Source organism: Rhododendron vialii, chromosome 10a, assembly GCF_030253575.1.
Source record: "Rhododendron vialii isolate Sample 1 chromosome 10a, ASM3025357v1".
Classification (NCBI taxonomy): Eukaryota; Viridiplantae; Streptophyta; class Magnoliopsida; order Ericales; family Ericaceae; genus Rhododendron; species Rhododendron vialii.
In genome coordinates, this window is record NC_080566.1 from 4,285,821 (window position 1) to 4,313,472 (window position 27,652).

The 27,652-nt window shown below is 38.3% G+C and overlaps 3 protein-coding genes and 1 long non-coding RNA gene across 7 annotated transcripts; 1 reads left to right on the forward strand and 3 right to left on the reverse strand.

Annotated features, from left to right (window-relative positions):
• The first annotated feature begins 493 nt into the window (after nt 1–493).
• LOC131304258 (uncharacterized protein At5g19025-like) lies at nt 494–1,621 on the forward strand. Its single transcript, XM_058331438.1, has one exon. The coding sequence runs from the start codon at nt 788–790 to the stop codon at nt 1,448–1,450; it is 663 nt and encodes a 220-aa protein (XP_058187421.1). The 5' UTR covers nt 494–787; the 3' UTR covers nt 1,451–1,621.
• Nucleotides 1,622–3,538: 1,917 nt separating this feature from the next.
• Nucleotides 3,539–4,455, reverse strand: LOC131303873 (E3 ubiquitin-protein ligase MPSR1-like). Its single transcript, XM_058330935.1, has 2 exons — nt 4,356–4,455; nt 3,539–4,310 (listed from the first exon to the last, which is right to left on the reverse strand). The coding sequence occupies exons 1-2, from the start codon at nt 4,361–4,363 to the stop codon at nt 3,740–3,742; spliced, it is 579 nt and encodes a 192-aa protein (XP_058186918.1). The 5' UTR covers nt 4,364–4,455; the 3' UTR covers nt 3,539–3,739.
• A 4,542-nt stretch (nt 4,456–8,997) lies between these two features.
• On the reverse strand, nt 8,998–12,035 carry LOC131303860 (uncharacterized). Of its 2 annotated transcripts, none has more exons than XM_058330920.1 (4): nt 11,090–12,035; nt 10,528–10,914; nt 9,880–10,103; nt 8,998–9,720 (listed from the first exon to the last, which is right to left on the reverse strand). In XM_058330920.1, the coding sequence occupies exons 1-4, from the start codon at nt 11,841–11,843 to the stop codon at nt 9,469–9,471; spliced, it is 1,617 nt and encodes a 538-aa protein (XP_058186903.1). In that variant the 5' UTR covers nt 11,844–12,035; the 3' UTR covers nt 8,998–9,468. The 2 variants fall into 2 exon arrangements, with proteins under 2 accessions (XP_058186903.1, XP_058186902.1); XM_058330919.1 differs by having other exon boundaries at nt 8,998–9,723; nt 11,090–12,030.
• Nucleotides 12,036–22,915: 10,880 nt separating this feature from the next.
• On the reverse strand, nt 22,916–26,346 carry LOC131303876 (uncharacterized). 3 transcript variants are annotated; one of them, XR_009192240.1, is made up of 4 exons: nt 25,906–26,342; nt 25,551–25,631; nt 25,077–25,149; nt 22,916–23,977 (listed from the first exon to the last, which is right to left on the reverse strand). It is a non-coding gene; the product is annotated as an uncharacterized LOC131303876 (long non-coding RNA). The 3 variants fall into 3 exon arrangements; XR_009192241.1 differs by lacking the exon at nt 22,916–23,977 and adding an exon at nt 23,984–24,670 and having other exon boundaries at nt 24,704–25,149; nt 25,906–26,346; XR_009192242.1 differs by lacking the exon at nt 25,077–25,149 and having other exon boundaries at nt 25,906–26,341.
• Nucleotides 26,347–27,652: the final 1,306 nt, after the last annotated feature.

Genomic DNA, 27,652 nt, shown 5'->3' on the forward strand with positions numbered 1-27,652 from the left:
TCCCGATAAAAGAGGAGCAAAATTGCATATGCACTACTTCAGTCTTCAGCCCACAAAACTTCACCCCATCAATTAGCTTGAAAAATCTCTTCTTTTTTTATAACTCAAGCATTCAACTAAATTACGTGCACTTCAATTAATTTTGGGATTTAATTCTACCGCGCACTTGCAAGAGAGCCAAGTTTGAGGCAAAGCAAACCTCCAAACGTAAGAGTTGATAACCCGACAAATTTCGAACATAAGACCTCAAAAGAAAAGTAAAAGCCTAAATCATAGTCCTTCAACACGAGGCCACATGACTCACTGCCTAGTGCTGTTGGTTGCCTATCACTTCTCTCCTTTAGGAGGCGGAGGTTCGAGCCTCTCCGTGCGTGGTTTGAGGTTAGGGTTATGGATAATTATTGTTCTTTTTTGTGCTAACCTAATACATTCAGCTAACTATACCATGTGGCAAAAAAAAAAAAAAAACACGAGGGCACGGGTTCTTTACTTGACGTGTATGACTCTTAATCCAAGTATCCAACCCTTTTATTTTACCAACCATGAGAGCCATAAATGAACGTAATCCTCTCCCTCCACCTCTCAAACAAAACCCAATTCTCTTCGCATCAGTCCATTGTCTTCTCCGCTCCAATCTTTGATCCAAACCCAACAAAATTAAGGCATATTTGTGCCACCCGCTTGTTCAAAATCGGAATGGCCACGAGGTGGGTCGATCTGAATTCGTCCGATTTCACATACGTTGTTTGATCTGTATAATCAGTTTTCATTTCTGGGTTTTATTCAAATGATCTGTTTCCATACCCCAGTCTCGGTTGATCAACAGATAGACATGTCTAATTCCGTAAATCCAACCGATCTTTGTCCCAAATTGAGGCACAAAAAGGCACCCAATTCGCCCAATCACTTGGGCATCTGCCAACAGTCTCGATGGGCTGCCATCGATGTGTTAATCTTGATTGCAGTGATCAGTGCTTCGGGGTTTTTACTAATCCCCCATATAAAGCTTTTAACTTTCCACACTATTGCAATTGTTAGAGGTCTAGCTTTCGCGGTGAGGGAGGAGGTTTTTGGGGCCCCTATTATTTATGGGTGTTTGGGGGTAAGTATTTTGTGCACAGTGGTGGCTGTATTGGGAATCACAGTGTGTTTGAGTAGGAAATGTGGGAGGCCGGGTTGCCGTGGGCTGCGTATGGGGGGGAAATTCGATATCCAGCTTGAGACGGAGGAGAGTTTGAAGAATTCGAGTAGTTCTTTGGGGAGAGATGGTGTTAAGAAAGGAGTGTTCGAATTGGCGCGCGATCACCACAAAGAGTTGGAATCTGAGCTAAGGAAGATGGCACCACCTAATGGAAGAGCTGTTCTTTTGTTTAGGGGGAGGTGTGGGTGTTCTGTTGGCAGGATGGAGGTTCCGGGACCAAGGAAGCCGCCGCGAAAGGTTAAAAATTAGAGTGCTCATATGGTTTTTACTCTTACTTATAGGAAGCATGTTCGATATTTGATACTGGATACTGGATCATCTTCTTTGACATATGTCGTTCTTGAAGTAAGGTCATGGGAATAAGTTGGAAGGATGGTTATGATTGGGTGGATACTAAATAAGAATCCTTGCTTTCACCAATAGTGGTTTTTTCATATGTCCTCATTTTAGTTGCTTATCGTAGTTTCGAAATTATTCACCTTATATATATATATATATATATACATATATATAGATTGTAGGCTTGTAGCAGTTTGCTAATTCGTAGGACCATGAATGAGTTAGATGTTCGAATGTAAAGAAAGTTTCAAACTTTTTTTTCTTGTCTCGTGCAGTGTTAGTAGTTGCAAACTTGCGACTCTCTCCCATAATGTGTGCACTCTGAACTCAACTCTTTTGAACTCCCACATAAGTTGTTTATTCACAGTAGATTATAAAAGTTTTACCCATAGGAATTCTGAGAAACATATGTCCTTTGGTAAATTCGAAGTGCCACATTTTGATTCTCCTTTTTTGGCTGCGTAGCTGAAATTTTTGCAAAAGAAACTAGATGAAGGAAGTGAGGAGTTAAGACTTTAGTGACTGGAGATTTAGACTTGTAGTCCACTCCTTACAGGAATGTGGAGAACCCGGTTATATTTGACTCTACATGTCCGTCCTGCTACTGGTCTGAAACTGCGTTGAAGCCATCATGTTAGTTTGATTGCTATTTCAGGTAGAGATGGATCATATGTGGTGTAGTTGCCTGGACATGTTATTTTCCCCACAAGTTTGACAAAATGATCTGCTAGCCTATTTCTTTGCGGATACTGCAATGGAACTGGCATAGCCAAGTGATCCTCCAAACTCTGCTTCTTCTATACAGAAAGTTCTTAACTCAAAATTAGCTTCTCAGGCTTTCGAATTTAGCCTGACGTTCTAAAGCTTAATGCAATTGACCTGGACTTAGTTCCGGAACTTGGCAAGTATGTTCAATGTATTCTCTCTTTTACCTACGTACGGGGAGACCAATTAGTTTGTTTTCGGAACTCATAAACAATTAAAAAACACATCTTTTTCTTTTTGGTTTTAGGGTTGGTGATTGGAGTGTGACCGATTTCAATCACCTTGGTTGCAGGATAGTTCACTTACTGCCCCAGATATGTCTGTGCGGACTTCTTTCCTTGCTACTTGTCGACTAAACTTCTTTAAAATTTAGGCTTGCATGGTAAATTCTGTTATCGAAGCTCTCTTTTCCTACTGCGAAAAGAAATTATTGTATCATTTCCCCCTAAGTCTCGATTATCTTGTATCTGTGACTGTATTTGGTTCTGTTAGACATTCATCTTGTTGAACGTCTGTTATGTTTCATAAACTGATGTCTATTTTACATTGCCTCTGCTTGTGAACTAAATGCTCCCAAGTTCGATGTGATGCACTGATCATACATTCAAGTTTCATCAGACGCTAATATACCATGGAATCTTGATATTCAGTGTTAGGGTTACTCTTGAAAGTTTGAATCTGCGACTGCCACACCTCACCTCACCTCTGGATTTGGGATTTTTCTGGATCTCCGTTCCCCGTTTGGAGATCCCCAATCGACATCTGAAGTGGGGGTGAAGGGTAAAAACAAAAATCCCAGGAATCGGGAACAGCTATTGGATATATAGAAGTTTGGAATTGGGAATGGGACAGTGGTATCCTCCCCTGATCCACCTCGTTGCCATTGCCAACCCTAAAAATAGCCTTCTACTCTACTGAAGCTATTTCTAAGTACTCCTCGTACTACGTTACTTCGCTCCGCAACGGATGGAAAGACTTGAATCAAAATCTACCCTAAAAATAGCCTTCTACTGAAGCTATTTCTAACTAATCCTCGTACTGCGTTACTTTGCTTGGCAATGGATGAAAAGACTTGAATCAAAATCTACCGTTTTTGCATGTGATTCTTCACATGGATTCCTCTAGAGTATGCCATTGTAGGATGTATATTCGGTTAATTTTTTTTTTATTTCCTTTTTTTTTCCCTCCCTTCTTTTTGCCACTACAAGTAGACATGATTTCCAAAACCTTAAATCTAGTAAATCCATACAAGCATTCCATTATCAAATTAGCCATTGTATGTCACCAAAGCCTTCGAACAACTGAAACAATTCCATTAGAATCGCAAACTCAACAAATTCTTGTGTCTGTACAAAGGAATCCCAACCAATGGAATCGAATCAAACAAAAAGTTCAAAAACAAACAGAAGTATAAAACGAAAAGAACAATCATTCCTAATCAATCTCCATATCCTCGGTTGAAGACCCATCATCAGTTGAACCGCCTTCGCTACTTATTCCATAGAAGATGCTAATCCGTATTTCTCCCTGTTCTCTCCTGCTCTCCCCTTCGCTCCCCTTCGAACCCCCGTCCCCGTCTTCCTCCACGGGCATCTCGTACCGACAAACCGGGCACAACCCGTGGATCCCCAGCCACTTCTCGATGCACCCTGGGTGGTACCTATGCTTGCACGGCATCTCCTTCGCTTCTCCACCGACTTCGTACTCCCCCAAGCATATCGCGCACGAGGACTCTGACTTCAAATCCGTTTCTTCCGTTATCTTCACCTTGGGCATGTCCTCTATGGATTTCTTCGACGCGGGTAACGGCCCGTCTTTGCTCGGCTGGTTTGGACCTTCAGCGAAGTGGATCACCGTCGCCGAGGCTGTCAATGGGTTTATACTGTTTAGTGCAAGGAGGCCTTCCCGGAAGCCTAAGATGACGGGGAGGAGTACGGCGAGGCCTCCGGTTGGATCGGAGGGAGGAGGGGGCGACTGCTGCGGCGGTGGAGTGTTTGCTTCGGAGGTCGGCATGTTTGGTGGCTCTCCCGGTGGAGTGTTTGCTTCGGAGGTCGGCATGTTTGGTGGCTTGGGAGAGAGAGAGAGAGAGAGAGAGAGAGAGAAAAGGATGATGTGATTACTTGATGAGAAAGGCAATGGAGATAGGGGGGTCGATAGATATGCCGAACACGAAATTGAGAATATAATAAATCAACAAGCGATAAACAAGAACACAAGGATATACGTGGTTCCGTTCAAGCACAAAGCAAGAACGTACTCCACGGGGAAAAGAGCAAGAGGATTCACTATAAACGGGGAGAGAAACAAAGAGCCGGCTATACCCGTAACTCTAATTGAAGCACCAAACAGATATCTAGGGACAAATATCTGGTGGAACCCAAAAGGGAGACACAAACCCTTGGTGGAACCCTAAGAGCATAAACAAAACCCTAATATCTAAGCCCTTGAACAAAAGACCATAACCCTAGGAACCCCCAAGGTCCCTATTTATAGGAAAACACTAAATAAACCTAAACCAAATAGGAAAAGGAATCCTAGTCAATTTAGGAATTCTAGTCAATTTCCAACAAATCTCCACCTTGACTTGAATTCCATCGAATTCAACACTATAGGCAATCCTCTCCTTTAATCGCTCATCTCCCCCAAAAGCCCCCCCACGGGGCCATCACCAACGGCACAAACGAGTAAGGCTCAAGCACACCTGCTTGACCTTGTAAACGCGACTCAGGAAACCCAGCCGCACATGCCTCCAAATTGAGCCTCTATCTTCCAACGGGCACCTCCCACCCAACGCATCCCTCCCGAATGCACTCGAAGATCTGCTCAAACTCCACACGGAGTTAATTACCGACTCTACCACAGAGTTAAAAACCCAACACTGAGTCAACCTCGAATTCACCGATGAAGAACCCAAAGATGTAGCACCCACAATCGTACTACCATCAAGCACATAGAGGTTATTCGATTTCCGACCCTTCATCAAAACACGAGCACCCTTCAAAACCCTCAAGACTCCACCTTCAGCGGTATGCTTCCAACCCAAAGAGTCAAGAGTACCCAAAGAGATAAGGTTCCTCTTCAAATCTGGTATATGTCGAACACCAAACAACGTCCTCACAAACCCATCATGCATTCTGACTTTAATTGTTCCAATCCCAACAATTCTACAGGACATGTTATTCCCCATAAGAACTGTACCACAGCTGACCGATTCATAAGTATCGAACCAATCTTTATTCGGACACATGTGGTAAGAACATCCGGAGTCCAGAATCCATTCGTTATTCGAACAGACATCACCGACACTCACAGAAAGAACCATAAGTGAATCGTCGGAATCTTCTTCAACAATACCAGCAACAACCTTCTCTTCAAAATTATCCTTATTTTTCAACCTAGGACAATTTCTCACCATGTGCCCATATTTCCTACAGTAAAAACACTTTACTTCCTGATTTGTGGAACGAGAGCCAGAAACCCCTCTACTGCCATAATCCCTCTCAGAAGTTCTTCCTTGCACCATCAAACCCTGAGCAACAAAATCACCACCCTCACCGGATACTTTTTTTCTCAATTCTTTCGAATACAAACTAGACTTAACGTCCTCCATGGAAATCGTATCCCTCCCGTAAAGTAGGGTAGTAACAAAATGCTCATAAGATGCAGGCAAAGAACATAACACAATAAGGGCTTGATCTTCATCATCAATCACAACATCAATATTTTTTAAATCCATAATAATTCGATTTAACTCATCTAGATGGTCTTTTACGGGCGTACCTTCCCTCATACGAAACGTATAAAGGCGCTGCTTCAAATACAACCGGTTGGTAAGAGACTTCGTCATATAGATGCTTTCCAACTTCAACCAAATACCGGCAGTAGTATCCTCCTCCCCGACCTCGCGAAGCACATCATCGGCTAAACACAACTGAATCGAACTGAGCGCCTTCGCATCGAGATCCTCAAACACACTATCCTGCATATCAACAGGCTTATTCAATTTTCCTAACAAAGTCTTGTGTAATCCTTGTTGAACAAGCAAAGCCTTCATCTTAATACGCCATAAACTGAAGCTAGTGCTCTGCCCATCGAACTTCGCAATTTCGAAACGAGTCGCCATTGAAACGATCACCAATTGCACAATACGCAACAGAAAACAAAAGCCTCGGATTGAAACCCGGAGCTCTGATACCAATTTGTTGTGCCGAACACGAAATTGAGAATATAATAAATCAACAAGCGATAAACAAGAACACAAGGATATACGTGGTTCCGTTCAAGCACAAAGCAAGAACGTACTCCACGGGGAAAGAGCAAGAGGATTCACTATAAACGGGGAGAGAAACAAAGAGCCGGCTATACCCGTAACTCTAATTGAAGCACCAAACAGATATCTAGGGACAAATCTCTGGTGGAACCCAAAAGGGAGACACAAACCCTTGGTGGAACCCTAAGAGCATAAACAAAACCCTAATATCTAAGCCCTTGAACAAAAGACCATAACCCTAGGAACCCCCAAGGTCCCTATTTATAGGAAAACACTAAATAAACCTAAACCAAATAAGAAAAGGAATCCTAGTCAATTTAGGAATTCTAGTCAATTTCCAACAATACAGGGGGAAGGGCGGAGGAGGCCGTTGGAAGGGTCGCGAAGGGACGAAGGGTCTAGAATGTTTCCGCCGAGTTGTTCGTGTCCGCTTTGAGATTTTTAGCTCTGAGTACAGAAAAGTGATACTTAATTTTCATTACGCAGAAATGAAATACTTGATTACCACTATGTCTACTTTTATAAAAATGCATTTGCCATTAATGAAAGTGTCACCCTAAGATTTTAGGGTTTCAGGGTACGTTAAAGTTTTAGAATAATCTAGGGTTTAGAGTATCATAGAGTTTAGGTTTAGACGCTTTTATAGAGCCATAGAGTTTAGATTTAGGTACTTTCATAGGGGTTTTAGGGTGCACTTTCCTATTATAGAGTTTTAGCGGTTTAGGCACTTTTATAGGGATTTATGCATTTTTACAGGGTATCCTTAGGTTTAGGCACTTTTATAGGGTGCCCTAGAGATTAGGCGCTTTCAGTGTTAAGAGTTTTAGACACTTTCATAGGGTTTTAGTATTTTGTTAATTAAAGAAGACCCAGTGGAAATTACTTTCTATTTTCTGGACCTAAAGGTAAAATGCCCGTCGGCTTTCTCGGGATCTATAGTGGCCGCTTGGTGGGTCCCGCAATTGGATCTATTAATCCGACTCTTGTTCGATTTGGATTTTCAGGAAGATTTTTGAGAATAATGAATGGAAAAAGATAGATAACGAAAATTTATTAGAGACTATGTGCAGAAATTTTAAGACTCTTAAACGAATTTTTGTGATCTGGCATTAGAAAAGTTATTTGGTGAAAACTAAAAAGTAGAGTGTGCTTCGGAATAGACACGTGGCATGGGAAAAGTTATTTGGTGAAAACTAAGAAGTAGATTTTTTTTTTCTTTTTTGCATGGGTATATTACACGGCGGAATTTACAAAAATGAACGATTCAGATTAAAACAATAAAGATATAGTGAGGTCCATAGTGCAGTGAGGGAAACCCCACGGTTTCCAACGCTGATGGTCAAAGTTTAACCACGAATAGATATTGTAAAACCCACGATGCGGTGATAAGAGAAATTCCACGGTTTCCACCGTCGGCGTTCAGAATTTAACCTCAGATACATGTTGTATGGGTTATGTCATACATTTACCATAACATTACCGTCGATTAGCCTTTTTTTCCGATAAAAATAAAAGTCCGCGGGCATATCATATGAAAGGCCCCGTTCCAACTAACTTTCCTTTTTAAAAAGTTCTTTTTCTTCAATTTTTAAACTCAAATATAATAAAAATGAAAAATAATTTTTTGATTTTTCTTGCACCGTATAAAAGATCTCAATGAAATCTATCAAACAAGATCCATATTGATAGAAAAATTATTTGCATAAACATATAATTTTTGGGCTTGAAATTACCTTTCTTTTTCCAAAACCTTCTTTTTTGGGAGTTGGAACACCACCTTACAAATGCTATGACTACCATATCTAGATATTCTATGCGGTGGGACATAACTTTATAATGTTGTTTTGGTGCCTCATTTTGTAACATTACTGTCGTTACTAAACGTATACGATTGGGAAATTTTGTCGTGCAAGACTCTGCAAGGCACCTTGTAGGACGCACACCAACCATCGATTTTGACGATGAATGGTTGAAATATGATTTTTAATTATGACCGGTAAGAATCATTTATTATCAGTCATAATTAATTTTTAATTTGGACCGTTGATTGATGAGATCGACGGCTGTGTGCCGTATTACACGTGCACTACAGCACCCTAGATCCTGACGTATAATACCAAAAAAATGACGCTCCGATATCAGATTTAAATACACGCCATATTTTTCTCAAAATCTATTTACTTGCATTAGGACAGAGTATTTATCCCCATTGGCCCTCTTGGCTTATATTGAGCACACAGAATTGGGCATGATTTTGACTTGCTGTCTCATTGAATGTGAAACGCCAAAATGTGCCAGAAAGGAGGTAAATGGATCAAATCAATGTACCTAACAAGTTTAGAGTACCAAATGGTACTTATAAAAAGAAAAAAGAAAAAAGAAAAAAGAAAAGAACAATGAACAATTTCAGACAACTAGCAAATGCAGAACATGACTATCTTCCTTCTATTATCAAAATTACAGGAAACAACGGGCCATTGCGACCGGACTTATTCAGCTAAAATTGTAGGTATGAAAGGATATTTTGTCAATGGCCAAAAGAACCCTACAGATGCAGGCTGGAGAATACCCATCACCCTGTCCCTGGCCCTGGGAATGCAAGGAGAGAAGCCACTTTATTTTTTGACAGTTTTGCCGCAGCAACCAAGTATTGCAGTTCCTTTCCTTGAGTGGACCTTGGCATCGGCCTAGACTTCAGCCCAACGGTCAGGTACCAGTAGTTAAGTGCTGCGAGGTTCTGGGTTCAAGCTCATAAATCTAAAGACATTACACAACGTTTATACGTTCTCATATGTAAGAATTGATGACAACTTCTCTTTTTCTTCCTTCCCGTTTGAACCAGTGAAATATTTCCTAATTACGTCTGGTGCCAAATATCATTCTCAGAGAGATACTAGGAAGAGGGAAATAAGGAAACTGTGTTTGCCCTCGTAACCTTTCCTGCTTCAAACTTCACATCATTAAGCTTCTCCTGGCACCATTTGAGTTGAGAAGTGGAAATCATCGACATTTTGAGCACCCTTGATACCAGCTTCATCTCTATCATTGTAAACAAAATTTCCTTCTCTAGAGATGCTTCCAGAGGGTTCACTCCTCTTTTCAACCAACACCTCCTCTTCCCTTGCAAGTCTTTTAGCCATAGCTCCTTCTACAGAAAAATAAAGCAATTTATTGCATTTAGTATGTTATGTTGGTATCCTAAATCACGATGAAATGAAAAATGCATAAAATTCGTAGTTCTCCAAATTTCAGCAACTGATATTTGAATGTGATGTTTGCTATGCAGATACATAACTGGAATTACCTTTCGGAGTGCCTTAGTAAGATTTGCTAGGAGCTCCAAGTCTCGAGGGTCTTCTACCGGAGGATAAGTCCACATGAGATTACTCATTTTCCACCGCGGTTTCTTTTGGTCCGTTTTTACATACATCCAAAAGGCCTTTATGCATTTCTCTATGCCCTGCAACACTTCTGTTGCCCTCATGGCTTCTCCCCTAGTTTCGTCATCTTCTCTTTCCTCCGTATAACCTTGAACGATCAGAAGTATAGTGCATTGGAGGACAGGGGAAATATGCCAATATCATTCATTTGTGCATAGGACTGTAGTATATTTCATTCCATGAAACAGTCCAACACGCGTTTTAGGGGAAGGCATGCATTTCTTACTAATATATAATGATTGCATAGCTTTCGCATCGTGATGAAGTTTTAGAATTTGTTATATAATAAGGTTCACCACATTTTAAAGGTATATATCTTTTCAAATCTCAATCAGCAAAATTTTGATACCCTTCTCAAATGAACAACTATTTTTCTCTTTTAAAAAGGAAAACACATGTTGAAGTTACTATTTCATATGCTTCATATGTTGGAGATGGATAAATGGATAGCACTAATTATTGATTTGCCAACTTGATTAACCAGGATAAACATATTTTTCTGTGAAAGGTACCTGAAACCTGAGGAACTTGGAGTAGACTCCTGAAAGTTAACCTCCTTTGAACATAATTCCAGTACCTTTTGCCCTCACACCTTTCATCTTCCATAAATCTCTCTAGAAGTATTTGAAACTTTTGAAATCCCCCGACGACATTCTCATAAAAGGCGCCATTTTGAAAGTTTGAGCATAAGAGAGCCTCAACTTTTCGGTATTGGTAATGTAGTACTTCCCAGGATAAGCATGATTGAGCCACATAAACCAATTCGAAGTCACTTTCTAAGCTTCTTATCAGCCTTCTTCTAGCCGTCTTGCTCCATGAAATCTGTGGAATGGAGAATTCCACAGACTTTATATCCTCAAATGAACTAAGAGAAGCCAATTGCTTGTTCAAGATTGCACCTGCATACAAAATAGCTAGCCAATATGCCACTGACGAAACAAGAAAATAATTGCATGTTCTGAATTCACCTCAAATGCCTCATGCTGATGCAACGAATTTTTCATATAATTGTAAACGTATTCTCAAATATTAAACATTCTGTTTGTAAATCAGTTTATGATTACGAGTACCTACTTATTCCACATGTTCTATCATGATTGAGCAAATCAAACCATCTCATCCTTTCACTGTATTTCTCATAGATTGGATCTATGTCGGCCTCCATGTTTTGATTGATCAATTCTCCCTCAACGATTGGTGCTTTAGAGCTACACAATGATGGCAAAGTTACACTAATTTCATCATCTTGGGGAGGTGAAATGGAGGGCATATACACCTCCAAGCTTCTATCTTCATCGATAAGCACACGGGGTTCTCTTATAATCGACTCCACTAGTAGTGAGCTGTCACTGCAATCAGTGTCTGCTTCAACCTCCTCCATGTGTAGTGCATATACTTTAGCTTCATTTTTAATGGATACTGCATCGCAAGTGCTATACGAATCGGCCATATGACTTTGAACTGTAGCACTTGGAATTTCATGCTCCTCCACCTCATTTGCAAACTCATCATTGGTGATTCTAATGAATGCGAAAACAGAGAGGATACTGGGAAACACCCTGCAAATTTCAGACGCTACAAACCAAGCGATTCGAATAGCTAGCGAGACAAGGAGGGGAAGCCATCTTTGAAGTAGTTTTATCCAAAGGAAAATCTGACAGAGAAAGAGCAATAGCGGGTGGATGTAGAAGCCGAGATAAAACTTCTTCAGAAATCCATCTGGGAAGAGGATAGATTCAAGGATAAACCAACAAGATGTGACCAAAGCCATCCTCAAAACATAACCCTCCATGGCTTGAACTAACCTCTTATTTGGGAGTTTTAGCATTTTGGTTTTTTTTGGATTGGCCAAATTAGTTTCTGGGAGCGTATAAACACAGATTTATCCAGAGATGTTTGATCAAAACTAGCAGGGTGGTTAGCGAATTGATACATTAACTAATGACATGCAGTGAGAATAGGTCTTATATAATCATTGGAAACAGTAGCTTGTTGGTGAGTCTTGGATAGGTTTTTATCATGGATTATGGCTTACCTTCCAAGACAGACAAAACTTGGATTACAATAAAAAGTATTATGTTGTTCTCCTATCTCTAAAATTTTGTTTAGTGCTCCAGTAATTCATACCAAATTGGTTTCCTCTCATCCCACAATTTGGACATGGATTGCGGTTTTAAATAAATTAAGGTTGTTACGCATCCTGTCAACCGTTACGAAACAGGGTTTCGGACCACAGATATTGGCTGATATATGGCCATATCACCATTACCATTACCTTTCCCCATATCACGATTTAAAACCTTGACATGTACATATAATTGTCAAAAAGAAAAAAAATCAGCCCATGATATAATTTACTTATGACAGGTGATAGTTAACTTTCTTTTGTTTTGAATCTTATAGTGGAAGTATCATTTGGTCATGAACAAAAAAGTAAGGAGGGCAGTTGGAGGAGTGTTAGGACAGCAAATTTAGCAGATTTTTGAGCGAGGGATTTAAATTATTATTTTTTGCCTCTGATGGCTTTTCTGCAAAGACCATGAGAACACGAAAGTATAACTGCTGAAAAGAAGAGGAGAAATTTGCCCATTCGAAAAAGAAAGGAGTGAAAGCTACTGCTTTTGGATGGGTGGGGGATAACCCAAGGATAGATTATTGGAGGTACGTCATAACTTATGTATGCTCTTACCTCACACAGAAGATTAGGATCATGAATTTGAGTCAAATGGCTTTCTACGCCGAAAATTATTAATAAGTGCTCTTGGGCATTGCCACAAGCCGCTCAGCATGACCATTAGGTGCCTTAGGCCTTAGAGGAGCATGACCCTAGGTCTTAACCAAACACACAATGTTGCGGGGGCCATGAGTACCCCACAAGTGTGTGAGGTGGTTAAGGGTATTGGGTGGGGCAGCATGTGGTCATGCCCCAGCACCACTCTATGATTCAGAAAGTCTAATGGTACAGATATAAATTTGTACCAGTGTGTACAAATTTTTTTTTGAGTCTCAAAAAATTGATTGGAGCTGCTCAGTTTGTTTAAAATACTTTGCTTATGGTCATTGCAAAAAATAAGCATAATCCGGTATCGATAAGAGCATTTATGAAACATCCAACTTTGCTTTAGAATCTAGGCTTGAATTTTAGGACAAAGTTGGACGTTTTGTAGACGCCCTAACCGATACCGGATTGAGCTTATTTTTGTAGGAGCCTTCAACAAAGTATTTTAAACAAAATGAACGGTTTCGATCATTTTTTTAGACTAAAAATGGGATCAAAAAGATGTTTGTATGTACCAGTAGCACCTCTCTCTATGATTTCTTCTTCTACAGACTACACCACAGTAAACCCCACCTAACCCGACTAATTGCGCCCCAATAAAACAAACACTTACAAATTGATACATGTACATTCATCAACTTGGAAGTTTGGATCCAAAATCATTCCAGAAAATGAATGAACATAAATGAAATCCAAAATCAATTCTACTTTTAGATTCCAGAAAATGTCGTTGGATTAATATAAATTCTTATATGTTTGTTAAAAAAATGTCACTTACTTGTAATAAACAATACAAGAAAAGAAATGGATTCTCCTGCCGGCGAGAGAGAAAAAAAAGCCCGGGGGGGGGGGGGGGGGGGTGGTGGGTGGGTGGAGAGGGTTCTTTAGTTTTCATTTCTAGTTCTAGCTGGTCAAGTAGACAAATACTCAAAAGCTGTGGTAATTGTACCTACAACCTGTCTGTATTTTGTTTGGGCGGTTTTAGAAAGGTTCACTACAACAAAATACACAATTCCCGACTAAACGTTGTTTAGTCGGAAAATATAAGCCAATTACCGACTAAAAATTTGTAGTCGGTAAAATATACAACAATTGCCGACTAAATTAATTTGGTCGGCCAAAACATATATTTTAGTCGGTAATTGATAGAAATAATTCCGACTAAACTAAATTTAGTCGGTAATTTCTTTATTTGCCGATTAAATTTAAATTTAATTGGGAAATATCATTTTTTCCAATTTAATAAAATAGAAAATTAATTCCGACTAAACTATATTTTTGTCGGTAATTTATATATTTGCCGACTAAAGTTAAATGTAGTCGGGAAATATCATTTTTTCCAATTTAATAAAATAGAAAATTAATTCCGACTAAACTATATTTTGTCAGTAATTTATTTATTTGCCGACTAAATTTCAAGTTAGTTAGGAAATATCATTTTTTTGGATTTTAATAAGATAGAAAACGAAATTCCATTTTTCGACCAAATATATTTTAGTCGGGTAATTTCATTTAATCCAAATTAAAAAATCAAACACATTACCCAACTAATAGATTTAGTCATGGAATATCAACTTTTACCCCTTTTTAATAATTTAAAAGAAAGGAAATATTTATTCCATCATCCGATTACAGTAGCCACAAGATCGCGAAACAATATTGACGATCAAGATCGTTGATTTTCTTGCACTTGTTGAATTATTCGGTCCCGTAAATTTGTGGCTCAATCAGGTTTAGAATATCCCTTTATCGATACGTGAAAAAAACCAAAAAAAAAATGTTATTAAATAAACAACGGATTTCAGATTATAGTTTACTTTATTTCTATGCATTTTTTGATAATCCAATAATTTATTAATCTTTTCCTTTTATTTAAGTAAAATAAGCTTTTAAAATATTTTATATGTTTAAGAAATTTTGAATCAAAATTCAAACGTGATAATATACCAATTACTACACATATACTAATATCAAAAAAACTAAGAGCAGGGACAAACGCGTTTGGCCCCATTTGGATCCCGAAAAAATCTAAAAAAATATCCATAAATTTTTGAATATTATTTTATGGGGCCCTATAAAAAATCAGCTCCAGTGGATATCGGTAAGTATTACTTTTGGATAAGTAGGGGCGAAACTGGGCCAAACGCGTTTTTTCGCCCCTACTTATCCAAAAGTAATACTTATCGATATCCACTGTAGCTGATTTGTTACAGGGCCCCATAAAATAATATTCAAAAATTTATGAATATTTTTTTAGATTTTTTCGGGATCCAAATGGGGCCAAACGCGTTTGTCCCTACGGATTATCCCTGCTCGTAGCAGGACTGTACTAATATACACTGCGTTTCATCTAATAAATATTTTTAAAATAAAATACATTGAAAATAAATAAGAAAAAAAACTAGTTTTAAAAAAATAATCGGTTTTAAAAAAATAATCTCTATAGGGTTCGAACCCAAGTCCTTAGGGACTTGAGACACACATCTCAAACCACCAAGGCCAACAATCTTTTTGTGCTTATAATTGGAACAAGTAATATATATTATATAATTCTATTGTATAAAAATGGGCCTATTGTACGGTAGCCACACAATTGCGACACAACTATGACGATCCATACCGTTCATTTTGTTGTTCTTTGTGTTTTTTTTATCACTTTTGCATATTTTTGGGTCTATAGGGTTTTGAAAGCCTTTTCATTGGGACGTAGATTCATTAATATGAAATTTTTTGTTATGTTCGATCAAGTATATAACGATAACCAATTTACTTCATTTTTTACACGAATCATATAATCACTCCCACATAAAAAAGGTAGATGATTCCGATTTTAAAAAAATATCTCGGGCGGCCCTCGAGTCATGCATTGTAGGACTTTAACGCCTTTGGAAGCGCCAAATGTGTTTTCAATCACATAGTTTTCGACATCTGATTATCACTTATTTAGGGGAGAATGATAAATTTGATAAGATCTTAAATCGTAACGGTTTAGATCGAATATTCAAAAAAATGAGTCTGTAGTTACCTTTCAAATCTATACATCCAACTTATTTGGTTCTAAACCAATGCATTCCGCTATAGTCCAATGTACGCTAGCCACATGATTGCGACACAACTATGACGATCCATACCGTTCATTTTGTTGTTCTTGGTGTTTTAATCGCTGTCGCAAATTTTCGAGTCTATCGGGTTTTGGAAGCCCTTTCATCGGGACGTAGATTCATTAATATGAATTTTTTTGTTATGTGCGATCAATTATATAACGATAACCAATTTACTTTATTTTTTGCACGAATGATATAATCACTCCCACATAAAAAGTAGACGGTTTCAATTTTTAAACAACAGCTCAGGCGGCCCTCAAGTGATGCATTATAGGACTTTAACACATTTGGAAGCACAGAATGTGATTCGATTATGTGGTTTCCGACATCCGATTATCACATATTTTTAGGGGAGAATAATAAATTTGATAAAATCTTAAATCGTAACGGTTTAGATCGAACATTCGAAAAAATGAGTCTGCAGTTACCTTTCAAATCTATATATCCAACTTATCTAGTTCTAAACCAATGTATTTCGCTATAGTCTAATGTACGCTAGCCACACGACTGCGACACAACTATAACGATCCATACCATTCATTTTGTTGTTCTTGGTGTTTCAATTACTCTCACAAATTTTCGAGTCTATCAGGTTTTGGAAGCCTTTTCATCAGGACGTAGATTCATTAATAGAAATTTTTTTTTATGTGCGATCAAGTATAGAACGATAACCAATTTACTTTATTTTTTGCACGAATGATATAATCACTCCCACATAAAAAAGGTAGACGGTTCCAATTTTAAAAAAACAACTCGGACAATCCCCGAGTGGTGCATTATAGAACTTTACGAGAATTTTTCTCTATTGGTTACATATGGATTATGGTGCTACTGTTGCACATGATGTGTTTTTAGTATACCAAAAAAACGGCGGTCTTTCAAATACAACTGTTTTTAGTCCCCAAATTTTGGGCGGCATTTGGAACGCGTTAAAAAGGGCTCAAGGGCGGGAAATAATTTTTCCCCTTAGGTGAAACGATGTCGTTTCATTGTTTTTGGCCTTTTTCTTTTTTTGTTTAATCTTTTTTCTTGCTCTGTACTTTTCCCAGATCCCTAGTTCACTACTTCCCCTCTTTTCCAAACCCAGCGATGGAGAGCGAGGGGGAGACCCAGTGGCGGAGAAATCAATCTTCCCCATATCGAGCTGCCCCAAATCAAGCGTCCCCGAGGTATCCTCAAAATCTCGTTGCTGTCGATTGCTTTCTTTATCCTCTCATATACACGTGCACACACACGATATATGCACAGTGCGCAATAAGATCTCCTGTAGAGGGTGTCGACGAACGGCCTCCGATGGGCTTTCCTTTGGGCTCCCAACAGACCTACCAATTGGGGCTCGGGGTCAGAGTTCATGCCGATGATGATGACGAGCGGGATGAAGCCGTAATGGGTAAACCTTGGCTTTCTTCATGATCCAGTTCATCCATTCCTTGATGGACTTGGCCAGCGACCGGTCCTCCGACGGCCTCAAGGAGCCCTTCGCCGCCTTGCCTTTTGCCTTCAGTGTAATTACCTTAGACGCCATAGAATTGATTCGAGTCAGCTCGAACTCCCTGCAATGTAACCCTTGTTTTTTTTTTTTTTGTAGAAAAATGAGGGTTTGGTGGTGGTGGAGATTAATAGGAGAACTTTTAGGATCTAAGGCCTCGTTTGGTTCTTCTTAAATTGTTTAGGCCTAGTTTCCCAAAAAATATAAAAAAGCTTGTTTTTTTTTTTTTTTTTTTTTTTGTCATCGTTCAGTTTTTTTTTCCGCATGCGTTAAAAAAATCAATCTTTAGCCCTATCTCCCTCTCTGCCAGCTTGTGTGGGTGTGTGTTGACCTTTTTGAAAATGCAGATTGATGATCTCAAGCATTGCATTTTTGCTGAGGTGATTAAGCTATATTAAGGTATTGTCTCAACTATATAACTTTTGGGAGGATTATATTTTAATGTGCTTGCTTAATATAAGAGAAGCAAGGATAAGATTCAAATCAACACTGATTAAGGTTTTTTGTGCTTTGTTTGTTGTGGGTTTTAATTTGTACAGACTTTGGTCAATATACAGTTTTTTTGTTTCTCTACTCTATAATGTTTCTTGTTTTGATTTGTATTAAACACTTCAGGTGGTCATACGTATAGTTCTAATGGATAAGTCTTGGATTCACATGAAGAATAGGCTAGACAACCCACATGGGGCAGAAAGTTTCATTGAGTTAAAAGGTTGTATCTTATCTGCATGAGTGATTATACTTTATCTTATTTGCATGAATGATTATACTTGTCGGTGATTTGTAAATGACTTGTAGTATGTAGTATGTACACTAAGTTTTTGCAATTGTACTCTTCTGTCCGATTAAGAGTAAAGAATACTTAGTATGGAACCTCATAAGAGGTTTGAATGATTAGTAAAGCTAGTGGATAGATTTCTATTCTGTAAACCAAATGAAAACATGACCCATGTATTAACACTGGTTTTTCAAATAATAGTCTTTGGGCCTTGCAAAATGGGAATATTTCTTAAGACCATATAGCTCCGCCCTTGTCGGTGCCAATAAGTAGTTTCTTAAGTACCATATATTTACAAACAGGCAGGGGTCACACGCTTATCATATCACAGCCGAGCTTCAACAATAGAAAGTGAACTCTTTTTGTTCTCAATTCTTCTGTCTAATGTTTTTACCGGGCATTTTAGTTGGAATTAGTTGGATCTAATTTGCTAATCAACTTGGCTTCTTTATTTAATGTTGTATATTCCTCTCCTTAGTCCATGTTCTCATTAAGAAGTTGCAAGGAAAAAGTCCTGTAACAACTGTAATTGAATGTAACAGCTGTAATTGAATGATAAGTTCACTCATCTCCTATTAGTTTACCACCATGACGGGTGGTTTTCGTCAATAGAAATTCGTTTGGGTGGTGGGGTGACTAGGGGGAGAGTATGTTGATATATATGGGGATCAAGGATGTTCATGTAAATAATTATGAGAGAATGCTTCTAAGAGGAACCTTGCTGGCCATCCCTAGATACACTTCCTCTGTTTGGGTAGGTAAAGGTGATGGAAAATTCGGATTAAATGATCTCTTTCAATGCTGGGAACACTGACCATAACTAAGCCTATATCTTCAAATCTTTCCTATTGTGTTTTCATCAACATGCTCCTCTAGTTGTCTTGAAGTACCCGATCTTTCTGTTTCCACATTGGGTTGGGCCATGTTGCACATTCTAATCTTATAGTTATTTCTGTATGCATAATTATGTCAAGATAATTTTAATTTTTCGTTCTGCCTTCTAATTAGTAAATCTTTACCATGTTCATGCTTTGTGCAATGAGATACACTAGTTCATAAATACTAATGATAGATTGTTCTTTTTTTTTTGGTTTTTTTTACAGGGACGACGTTTTAATGGAGTATTGTGCAGGATGTTGGTTATTGACTATGAAGATCGAAGTTGGATTTTGGTTGTGGACGTGCTTGGATTTTTTTTGTTATCCGTTTGCATGTTGAAGTTGAATGTCCACGGGGTTTGGATACATTTTGTTACTGAGCTTGAATTTTTTTTTATTTTACTCCCGTGGTGGACGTGTTGTTATTTTGCACTCTAGGAATTTGGATACAAATTGTTTTTTAACTATTTGGTGGACACCTCTCTATTTATGAAAGTTTATTTATTTCTTGGAATTTTTATTTTGTATTAATTTTGTGGATTTAATGATTGTTGGCTAAAATTTACCGGCGGGAATAATAATGTGGAAAAAATTTGTAGGGAATTTTGGAATGACAAATTGGTATGGAACATTTCCCGACTAAAGTTTAGTCGCCAATAGGCTACAAATTAGTTGATTCAAAATGACATTTACCGACTAAGCTTTTAGTCGGTGATAATTAAAACACATTTCCCGACTAAACAATTAGTCGGCCAATAGGATAAACATTCCCCGACTAAATCATTAGTCGACAAAAACAGGTTACACATCCCCGACTAAACAATTAGTCGGCCAATATTAACACATTCTCCGACTAAAAAGTTAGTCGGCAAATGGACCAATCTTTACCGACTAAACTTTTTTTAGTCGGCAAAAACCTTTGCCGACCCTCTTCCACCGACTAATGTGCCGACCAAAATTTTTAGCCGGGGAAGACTTTTGCCGACTAAAACGCCTACAATTGCCGACTAAACCGTTAGTCGGGAATAGTGTTTTTTCTTGTAGTGGTTTTTGAGAATAATTATTGAAGAGAGAGAGAAAAAAAATTTATTGAAGACCGCGCTCAGGAATTTTGAGTCCTCCAAACGAACAAAGCTTGAGATACTCTCGGCTCAATTGTATTTGTCCACTTTTTGACTTTTATTTTTGTCACAAAATGTTTGTCTATTTCGTAAGACTAATGGATCAAAATCTACACAATTCCAGTCTTAATTTGAAGCAAAGTAATCCTTTTCAAAAGTTTTTTTTTTTAATGGCAAAAAGAAATTTCATTAATCTCTGAAGTTTCAAAGATTAATAGGATAAAAAGAACGGCATCAAATTTTTAACAAAGTTAAGAACCATCCAATACCCGGTCCAAGACCCAAGCCCTCGATTGGAAATAAACCAATCAAAAATACCAAAAAAGACAAAGCCTACACCTAAAAGGTTGAAGCCCAAACACCAATTAGATCAAGCCCAAACCTAAAAACCGAAAAAAACCCTAATCCTAAACTGAAAAACTGCAGCCGGCCTAGGAGAGAGCTGCCACCACCGCCCACGGACACAGACCACAGCAATCACCACACAAGCACGCCAACAACACCACCCCTTCCGCCAGGAAACCAACGTGTTGAAATCAAGATATTCGATTATCAGTAAGCACCTAACCGACTTTAATCAGAGTAACAAAAATTCTTTTTTTGAAATATACTTGCCACCCCCTCAAAGTGCATGCAAGCATGAGTAGGGATGGCAATGTGTCGGTTCAGCCTGGGGTTTCACCAATCCCTTCCTGAACCCCAAATTAATTTGCGACCAAAACTGAACCCATGGTTAAAAATTGGGTAATGACCGGCGGAAAAATTGGCAACGTGTAGGATCGATTCAAATCGGTTCAGATATCTATCGTTGGGATTAGAGTGCCAATTTGCCACAGCCGGAAAAAGAAAAGTTACGTGCATGGGATGCATAACCGAGCCGGTCCTGAGTTTTCGGAGGCCTAATGCCATAATGAAAAATGAGGCCTTTTACTATTTTGAAGACAAGCACAAAATAAACAAATCACCTTTTCCGAAAGGGCAGCCCTAATGCCACGACTCAGATTTCTACTGTCACGACCTTTTGTGTAGTCTGACTATCTTGCCCTCACTTTAATCTTTTCCACTTCTCTCCTTGTTTGCAAAGAAACCTTTGCCCAGTTCTCGTTGTGTGCTTTTTCATCTTGTCTGAGCTCTCTATTACTTTCCTCTTTCAATCCGTTGATCTCTCTCTCCAATTTGTTCTTATTTGCTTTGCAAATATAGGATCTCTACCCCGTTCATCTTGATCTATCAAAATTAAAGACCGCCTTTTGTGGTCCACAATGACTCGAACGGCCACACGTCACTGATCTTAGGATGGAGCTAACGTCTTTGAACTCATCAACAATCACATGATTTTCTAGCTATTGTCAAGGTATATTATTTTACACAAAAATAAAAGGGAACACCATGCAAAAGTCCAAGAAATATTAGAATGAGAGAAATGTTAGAAAAGAGAGGAAAACGGGGTTTTCAATTTTCCTTCAAATCTCTTCAAACAATCTGTTCTAATTTACTCCTTCAAGTCTCTTCCTCCCGTTCAAAAAATAAAAGGTCTATACTTCATGTTCTTTCAATTCTCTGAGGATGGGGTTTCTGATTTTCCTTCGTCAGTGATAATGGGTTTGTAAAGAAAGATGTGAGAGAAGCTGATGATTGAGAAATGGGTTTCTTGGGCACTTTGTCCCAGAGAGAGAAATTGAAAGTGCCGTGAGAAACTTTCGGAGGGGGGGGGGGGGGGGGGGGGGGGGTGGGGGGGGTGGGAATACTTTGGTCACAGAGGTATAATTGTCGTGGCACTAGACAAAAGTGTCGTGACATTATAATTTCCCTTTCCGAAATTGTAATATACCTCCGAAACTTAAAAAGAAGAGAGACTTATAAGTTACGAGTGAAAAATGAAAATCTGCAGTTGGAATGTTTGATCAAACATTCAAACCAAAGAACTCATAATCCAAGAGGACCCTTGTTTGTTCTTCACTGGTGGGTGTGGATTTGTTCTTCACTAGTGTATGTAGCATTCCTGAAAAAGAAAAAACCCTTGTTCGTTCTTTCAATTTCAGAGGCCCTTTGGCTTCAATTCGTTTTCGGAAAAAAACGTGAGAGTTTGGTTTTGTTTATTTGAAAATGGACCATTTAGTTTTCTTATTTACAAAATTGCCACCGAGTTTTTTTTTTTGGGCCCAGCTCTCATTGTATCCGTGTGGGCCTTTTTTAACTTGGAATGGACCATTTTTTGGGTATAGTACTATGTAGGACCACTAGACATTTTGAGGCCCTAAAAATTTGTATTTTTTGAAGGCCTAATGGCACCTTAGGCTTCAGCCCAAGGCTGGCCCTGTGCACAACACAGCTGACCGTTAAGAGTACGGTACATAACTGCTAATAACTGCCACTTCAAATTCAAAACATCAACCATATAAATTAAACAACCCAATCAAATTCCACCAATTTCTTACCAGCGGAAATCTCCGTTTGCAAAAAATCCAACAACCCAATGGACAGCTTATGCGGGCCGGACGGGCGGGTCTACTACGCGTTCATAACGCCCAACGGGCTGGCCGTGTTCAAACCCGGCATCGAAGTGCAAGTGCCTAGAGAGGAAAGGTACAGAATCAGGCTTTCGGATTTCGTCCACGCCGGCATGCAGGGCCGGCCCTAGGCATAGGCCCACCAGGCGACCTCCTAGGACCTCCCGTTTTGGGCCAAATAATTGGACCACCAAATAGTAGAATACATTAAATATTTATCAATGAAATCAACTTACCCAGAAAGATAAACTTTTTTCAATGAGGGTACCTAATTATACCAGTTAAGTAGATACTACAAACTTCAACTAAAAAAACAAAGAAGTTTCTAACTCAATGTTAATGACGCTGTGATACTTTAGAGGTAGAAAACACACGCGTGCCTTAAATATTTGTCCAATTCCTCCAGCCCATTGAGCAGAGTATGACATGACCCACTGCCCTTTGTACTTACTACTTTTGATAGTTAGACATTAGCGTACTAAAAGTAGACTGCTATGTGTTGGTTTATGTAAACTAAAATAAAAGTAGACTGCTACTTTTTTGATAGCTAATAAATTAATCCGTCTCAACATCTTTTTAGAAATTCCACATTCGTATTCGTATTCGTGTCTCTGTGCGTGCTACGTAGCAACAAATGATTACAATCAAAACTGAGCTACTTTCAAAGCCAGCTGCGTCGAAACTTCAGAGGTTCTGAAAGGAAAATGAAGTCAAAAAATGGATCACAGTAATGGCTTGTGTCAAATATACTATTTATTTCTCACTTTGCCCTCTTCTTTTTTCGTTTGAAACTTTCAGTTCATTGTACATAACCACGATCAAATAAAGAGGAAACGATCTCTGTTTTTTTTGTTCTTTTTTTGTGAGGCATATTGCATGTTCATAACTAATGAGTAATGACATACTATTTGTTGAGGCGACAACCATCTAACCTCTTCGTCACAATAAATGAATATATCTCATATAGAACTCTTCAATATTGTAAACCTCATTAAGTAGAGAACTCAAAAAGTATGATTTGATACAGCCGGGTCAATAAATACATGGCTGGAGTTAAGGTAAACATTAAACTAAGACTTAAACAGCCGCCCATACAAATAAAATGTGTGTAGAGGTCCATCCAATGTAACACACAAATGCTTAAAAACAAATTAGTTAACACAAAAAGGAGAAAACGAATTTACTAATATTGATTACAGTAAGAATTGAATTTAAGTTGAAACATAATTTACTGTACCTGGGTTTGCAGCCCCTTAGGTAGAATTTTGGTCCTCGCCTCGTTTGAAAGTTTGAGCCTGCAAATCTTTTGAAAAGAGAAAAGTAAAGAGTAGCTCTATTGGATAACTAAAATGCACTGGTCTATTGTATTCAAAATAGCATTAACCTCTAAGCCCCATAAATTATACACATAGATTTTCCTTTACCTCTAAGGCATCGATGCAACCATTGAATTTTATCTAAACATATAACTCAGAAATCACAAACAAAAGAAGTTGATCATATTGCTCTAATTATATAGTAGTAGTGGAAATCTGATCTCACCACTAAAACAGCTTTTGGTTCAAACATGAAACAAACTAGCGAAACATACATATGGAAATAAATCAGTTGCGGTGTTATTTTACAACTTTTAAGGTAAAAATCAACTTTTAACAAAGAGCCCCCAAAACAAAATCCATAGAATTGATCGCGGGAGAATCATGTGCAATGGGAGACTTAATGAAGGAGCCATTAGTAAAAAGATGGACTTCAGAAAATAATCGAAAAAAGACCCAAAATCTTTTCCCATAAACCACATTGACAACTTGAAATAGAGTTTACATGGGCAAAGATGAGTTAATGAGCAGCATATTTCATCCGACAACCAATTCCGATATTGAATCATGCAAACAATCACTGGGTTTGTGTGTGTGCGCGCGTGCACTCCTTACTGATAATTGCCATGGGCCTTCTGCACATTTCTACTTTGGTAAGGCCATAAGGTCCTAAGAAATTTCTCTTTCTTTTTTTTTCTTTCTTTCCCACGCACAGACATGGAAAGGAGAATCACTTAAAGAGTAAATTCCATTAGAGGTAAGCTATATATATTAGAATCACATGGAATTAGAATAGATTTCAGTTAGGGGTAAACTTTTGTAATTCTGCAAGCGAGCAAGCATCAGTGTAATTCTCAGTATGTGTGTGTATATATCTATTTAGATTAGAGATAAGGTTACGATACAAAGATATGTCTCTTCTCTACCCGTCTAAGCACTGCTAATCCAAAAACCTAACAAAAAGACCTAAATTGCGATGTGAACAATATATGAAATAAACCAAGAACCAATATGGATAGACTAAATCTCAATGTCAGCCAACTTGGAATGATAACTATGAGGGAAAAAGGAATGGTCTTTGTGTACCTCAAATTCATAAGATTTTGGTAAAATTGGTTTAAAGTGAGGGGCCGATTCTGCCGAAGATTCTGGAAAATAACTATACCAAAAAAAATGAATGAAAGCATAAGGCTATTGTAGTTGGCACATTTCATCAAACACTTAGAAGGCAATTGAAGTACATGTTCAGAAACGCCAAAAAACATATCCTAAGAACACAGCCGTGGCCATTTTTCACATACACTGATAGAAGAGAAGTCCAGGAAACCAAATTCGCATTAATGGGCCCATATACCTTTTGAACAATAGCATTAACATTTCTATTGCTAATAAGTTGTGAGAGATGGGAACAATAATGCAAATGATGGGCAGAACAATATTGATACAAAAAATTCAACAAATTGCAAGTAAAACTTTAAAACAACCGCAGAACTTCAAAAGATATATGCATATTGGCTATTTTTTTTTGCCTTAAAAGAAATGATAATCAAAACTACTTACCATCCCTAGATAGGTCAACTTCGCCTGTAAACAACTCCATACATCAATCCCCAATCTAACTCTGTGGAGACCAAATTTTGGCTGATCATGAAATCAAGGTCCAAATTAAGAAACCCAAAGTAATCTGATCGTTGTAGCTAATTTTTTTCTCTTCAAATAAAAAATCTGGATACTTTATATACACTAACAGTAGGTTTACGGTTATGAATTTCGAATTTTGAGGATTGGGGTTTGGGATTTTTCAAAAAATCCATCACCATCTTTGACGCAGAGAGAGAGAGAGAGAGAGAGAGAGAGAGAGAGAGAGAGAGAGAGAGAGAGAGAGAGAGAGAGAGAGAGAGAGAGAGAGAGAGACCTGGAGAGGTGGTGCGGTGATGGAGAGGACTGGTGCCGCTGATGGAGAGGCGATACGGTGCCAGCTGGTGTTGGGTTGGTGGTGGTGGATCGAAGGGAGATTTTGGCTTACATGAATACATGGTGGTAGATGAGGCAGGGGAAGCGATGGAAGATACAGATAGAGAGAGCCCTGAGAGCCTCGAATGGTGGTAGTTCCGGTGGTGACTCGTCGCACCGGTCGGTGGTGCTAGAAGAGCGATCGAAGAGAGAAAGAGTCGAGAGAGGGAGACGGAGTCTGAGGGAGAACGGGGAGCGTGAGGTATGGGGCTAGGGTTTCCACAATCTACGTTTCAAATTTGGAAAATCGAATCAAAATTTTACCAAAATTTCATTTAGGATAGCCCTTGGATAGATTAGGTATTTACGGCATGCCATTTTGTAGAATGGAGGGTGGAGATTTATGCAAAAAAAATAGGATAAATCTTAAGCGTTGGTTGTCTTTTAGATTCAAACACAGCTTTGTTTTATCATATAGATATTTTAGGTGATTTCAAAAACATTGTGAACAAATCGAAATTTATCAAATAAAATCCATAATGAATATAAAATTCATTACCAATTTAAAGATATAAATAATTTTTTTTTATCCAGTTAGAATAGAATTGGGACAAGTAAATTAGGATGGAGAGAGTAAGATCTAATTAAAATATAGGGAAAGGTGCACAAATGATCAAATGGTTTTAGTATGACGGATGATAGTTTATTGGTTAGAAATGTGCGCAAGTGATCAAATGCTTTTAGTTGAAATTCTTTTATGAATAATAAATATGATGATGGTTATAATTTAACGTATATGTGGTATTACATAATTACAATCGATATTTAGAACCTTAATTTTTTTTTTACTTTTTCTTCGTAAGATAGTACTACATGCACACCCCTTAATGTGTTGTGTCCTCCATTTTTCTTAAAATTCACGGGTAGTGTTGGTGTGCGCGGTGGTAGTACATAGCCAAACATTGACTTTTCTTTCTTACATGGTAGTACTACTACTATTCATGACCAAAGATCTAAATTAAACTCTTAAATATATATTTCGTAATTTTATTGAGGAACACAAACCAGCAAAAAACATGGACCAAGGGAATATCCTTGAGAGTCCTACACACAACAAATTAAAGGGAAATAAACTATAACGTGCGACAACTATATTACAACTCAAACTGTACGAATGAACTTCATACTGTGAGACATTATTCAATCATATATATATATATGAGCTTATTTCTGCATGAAGGTACGGACGTACGTTCATGCAGATACATCTTAGAGCTAGATGCAAATTAACACCAAATGAAACATTATTATTATTTTGCAGGAACCCTTCCAGCAACGTTGTCATATTCTTCCCAGACCATATTATCATTTCCGATGTCATCATCATCAAGGATTACCCCAAGCAAACCTTTCGCTTTGGCGCTTATGTCCAGGAGCACAGCAGAGGTACGGGAGACACCTATCGTGTCTTTTTTCCCATCTGCCCACTTGATCACTAAACCGGAACTCCCATTGTAGACTAACGAAAACATGAACCTATAAGAAGAGTACTGATTGTCATCGGGAGCAGTACCTGTGAACTGGAACATCAGCTCAATATTGGTCGGCCATTTGCCCGTCTGGACTTTTCCATTACCTATCGTAAAATCCACGGACTTATCTTTATTGTAAACATGAAATAGGCCGTCCCAGCTATTTCGAGAATACTT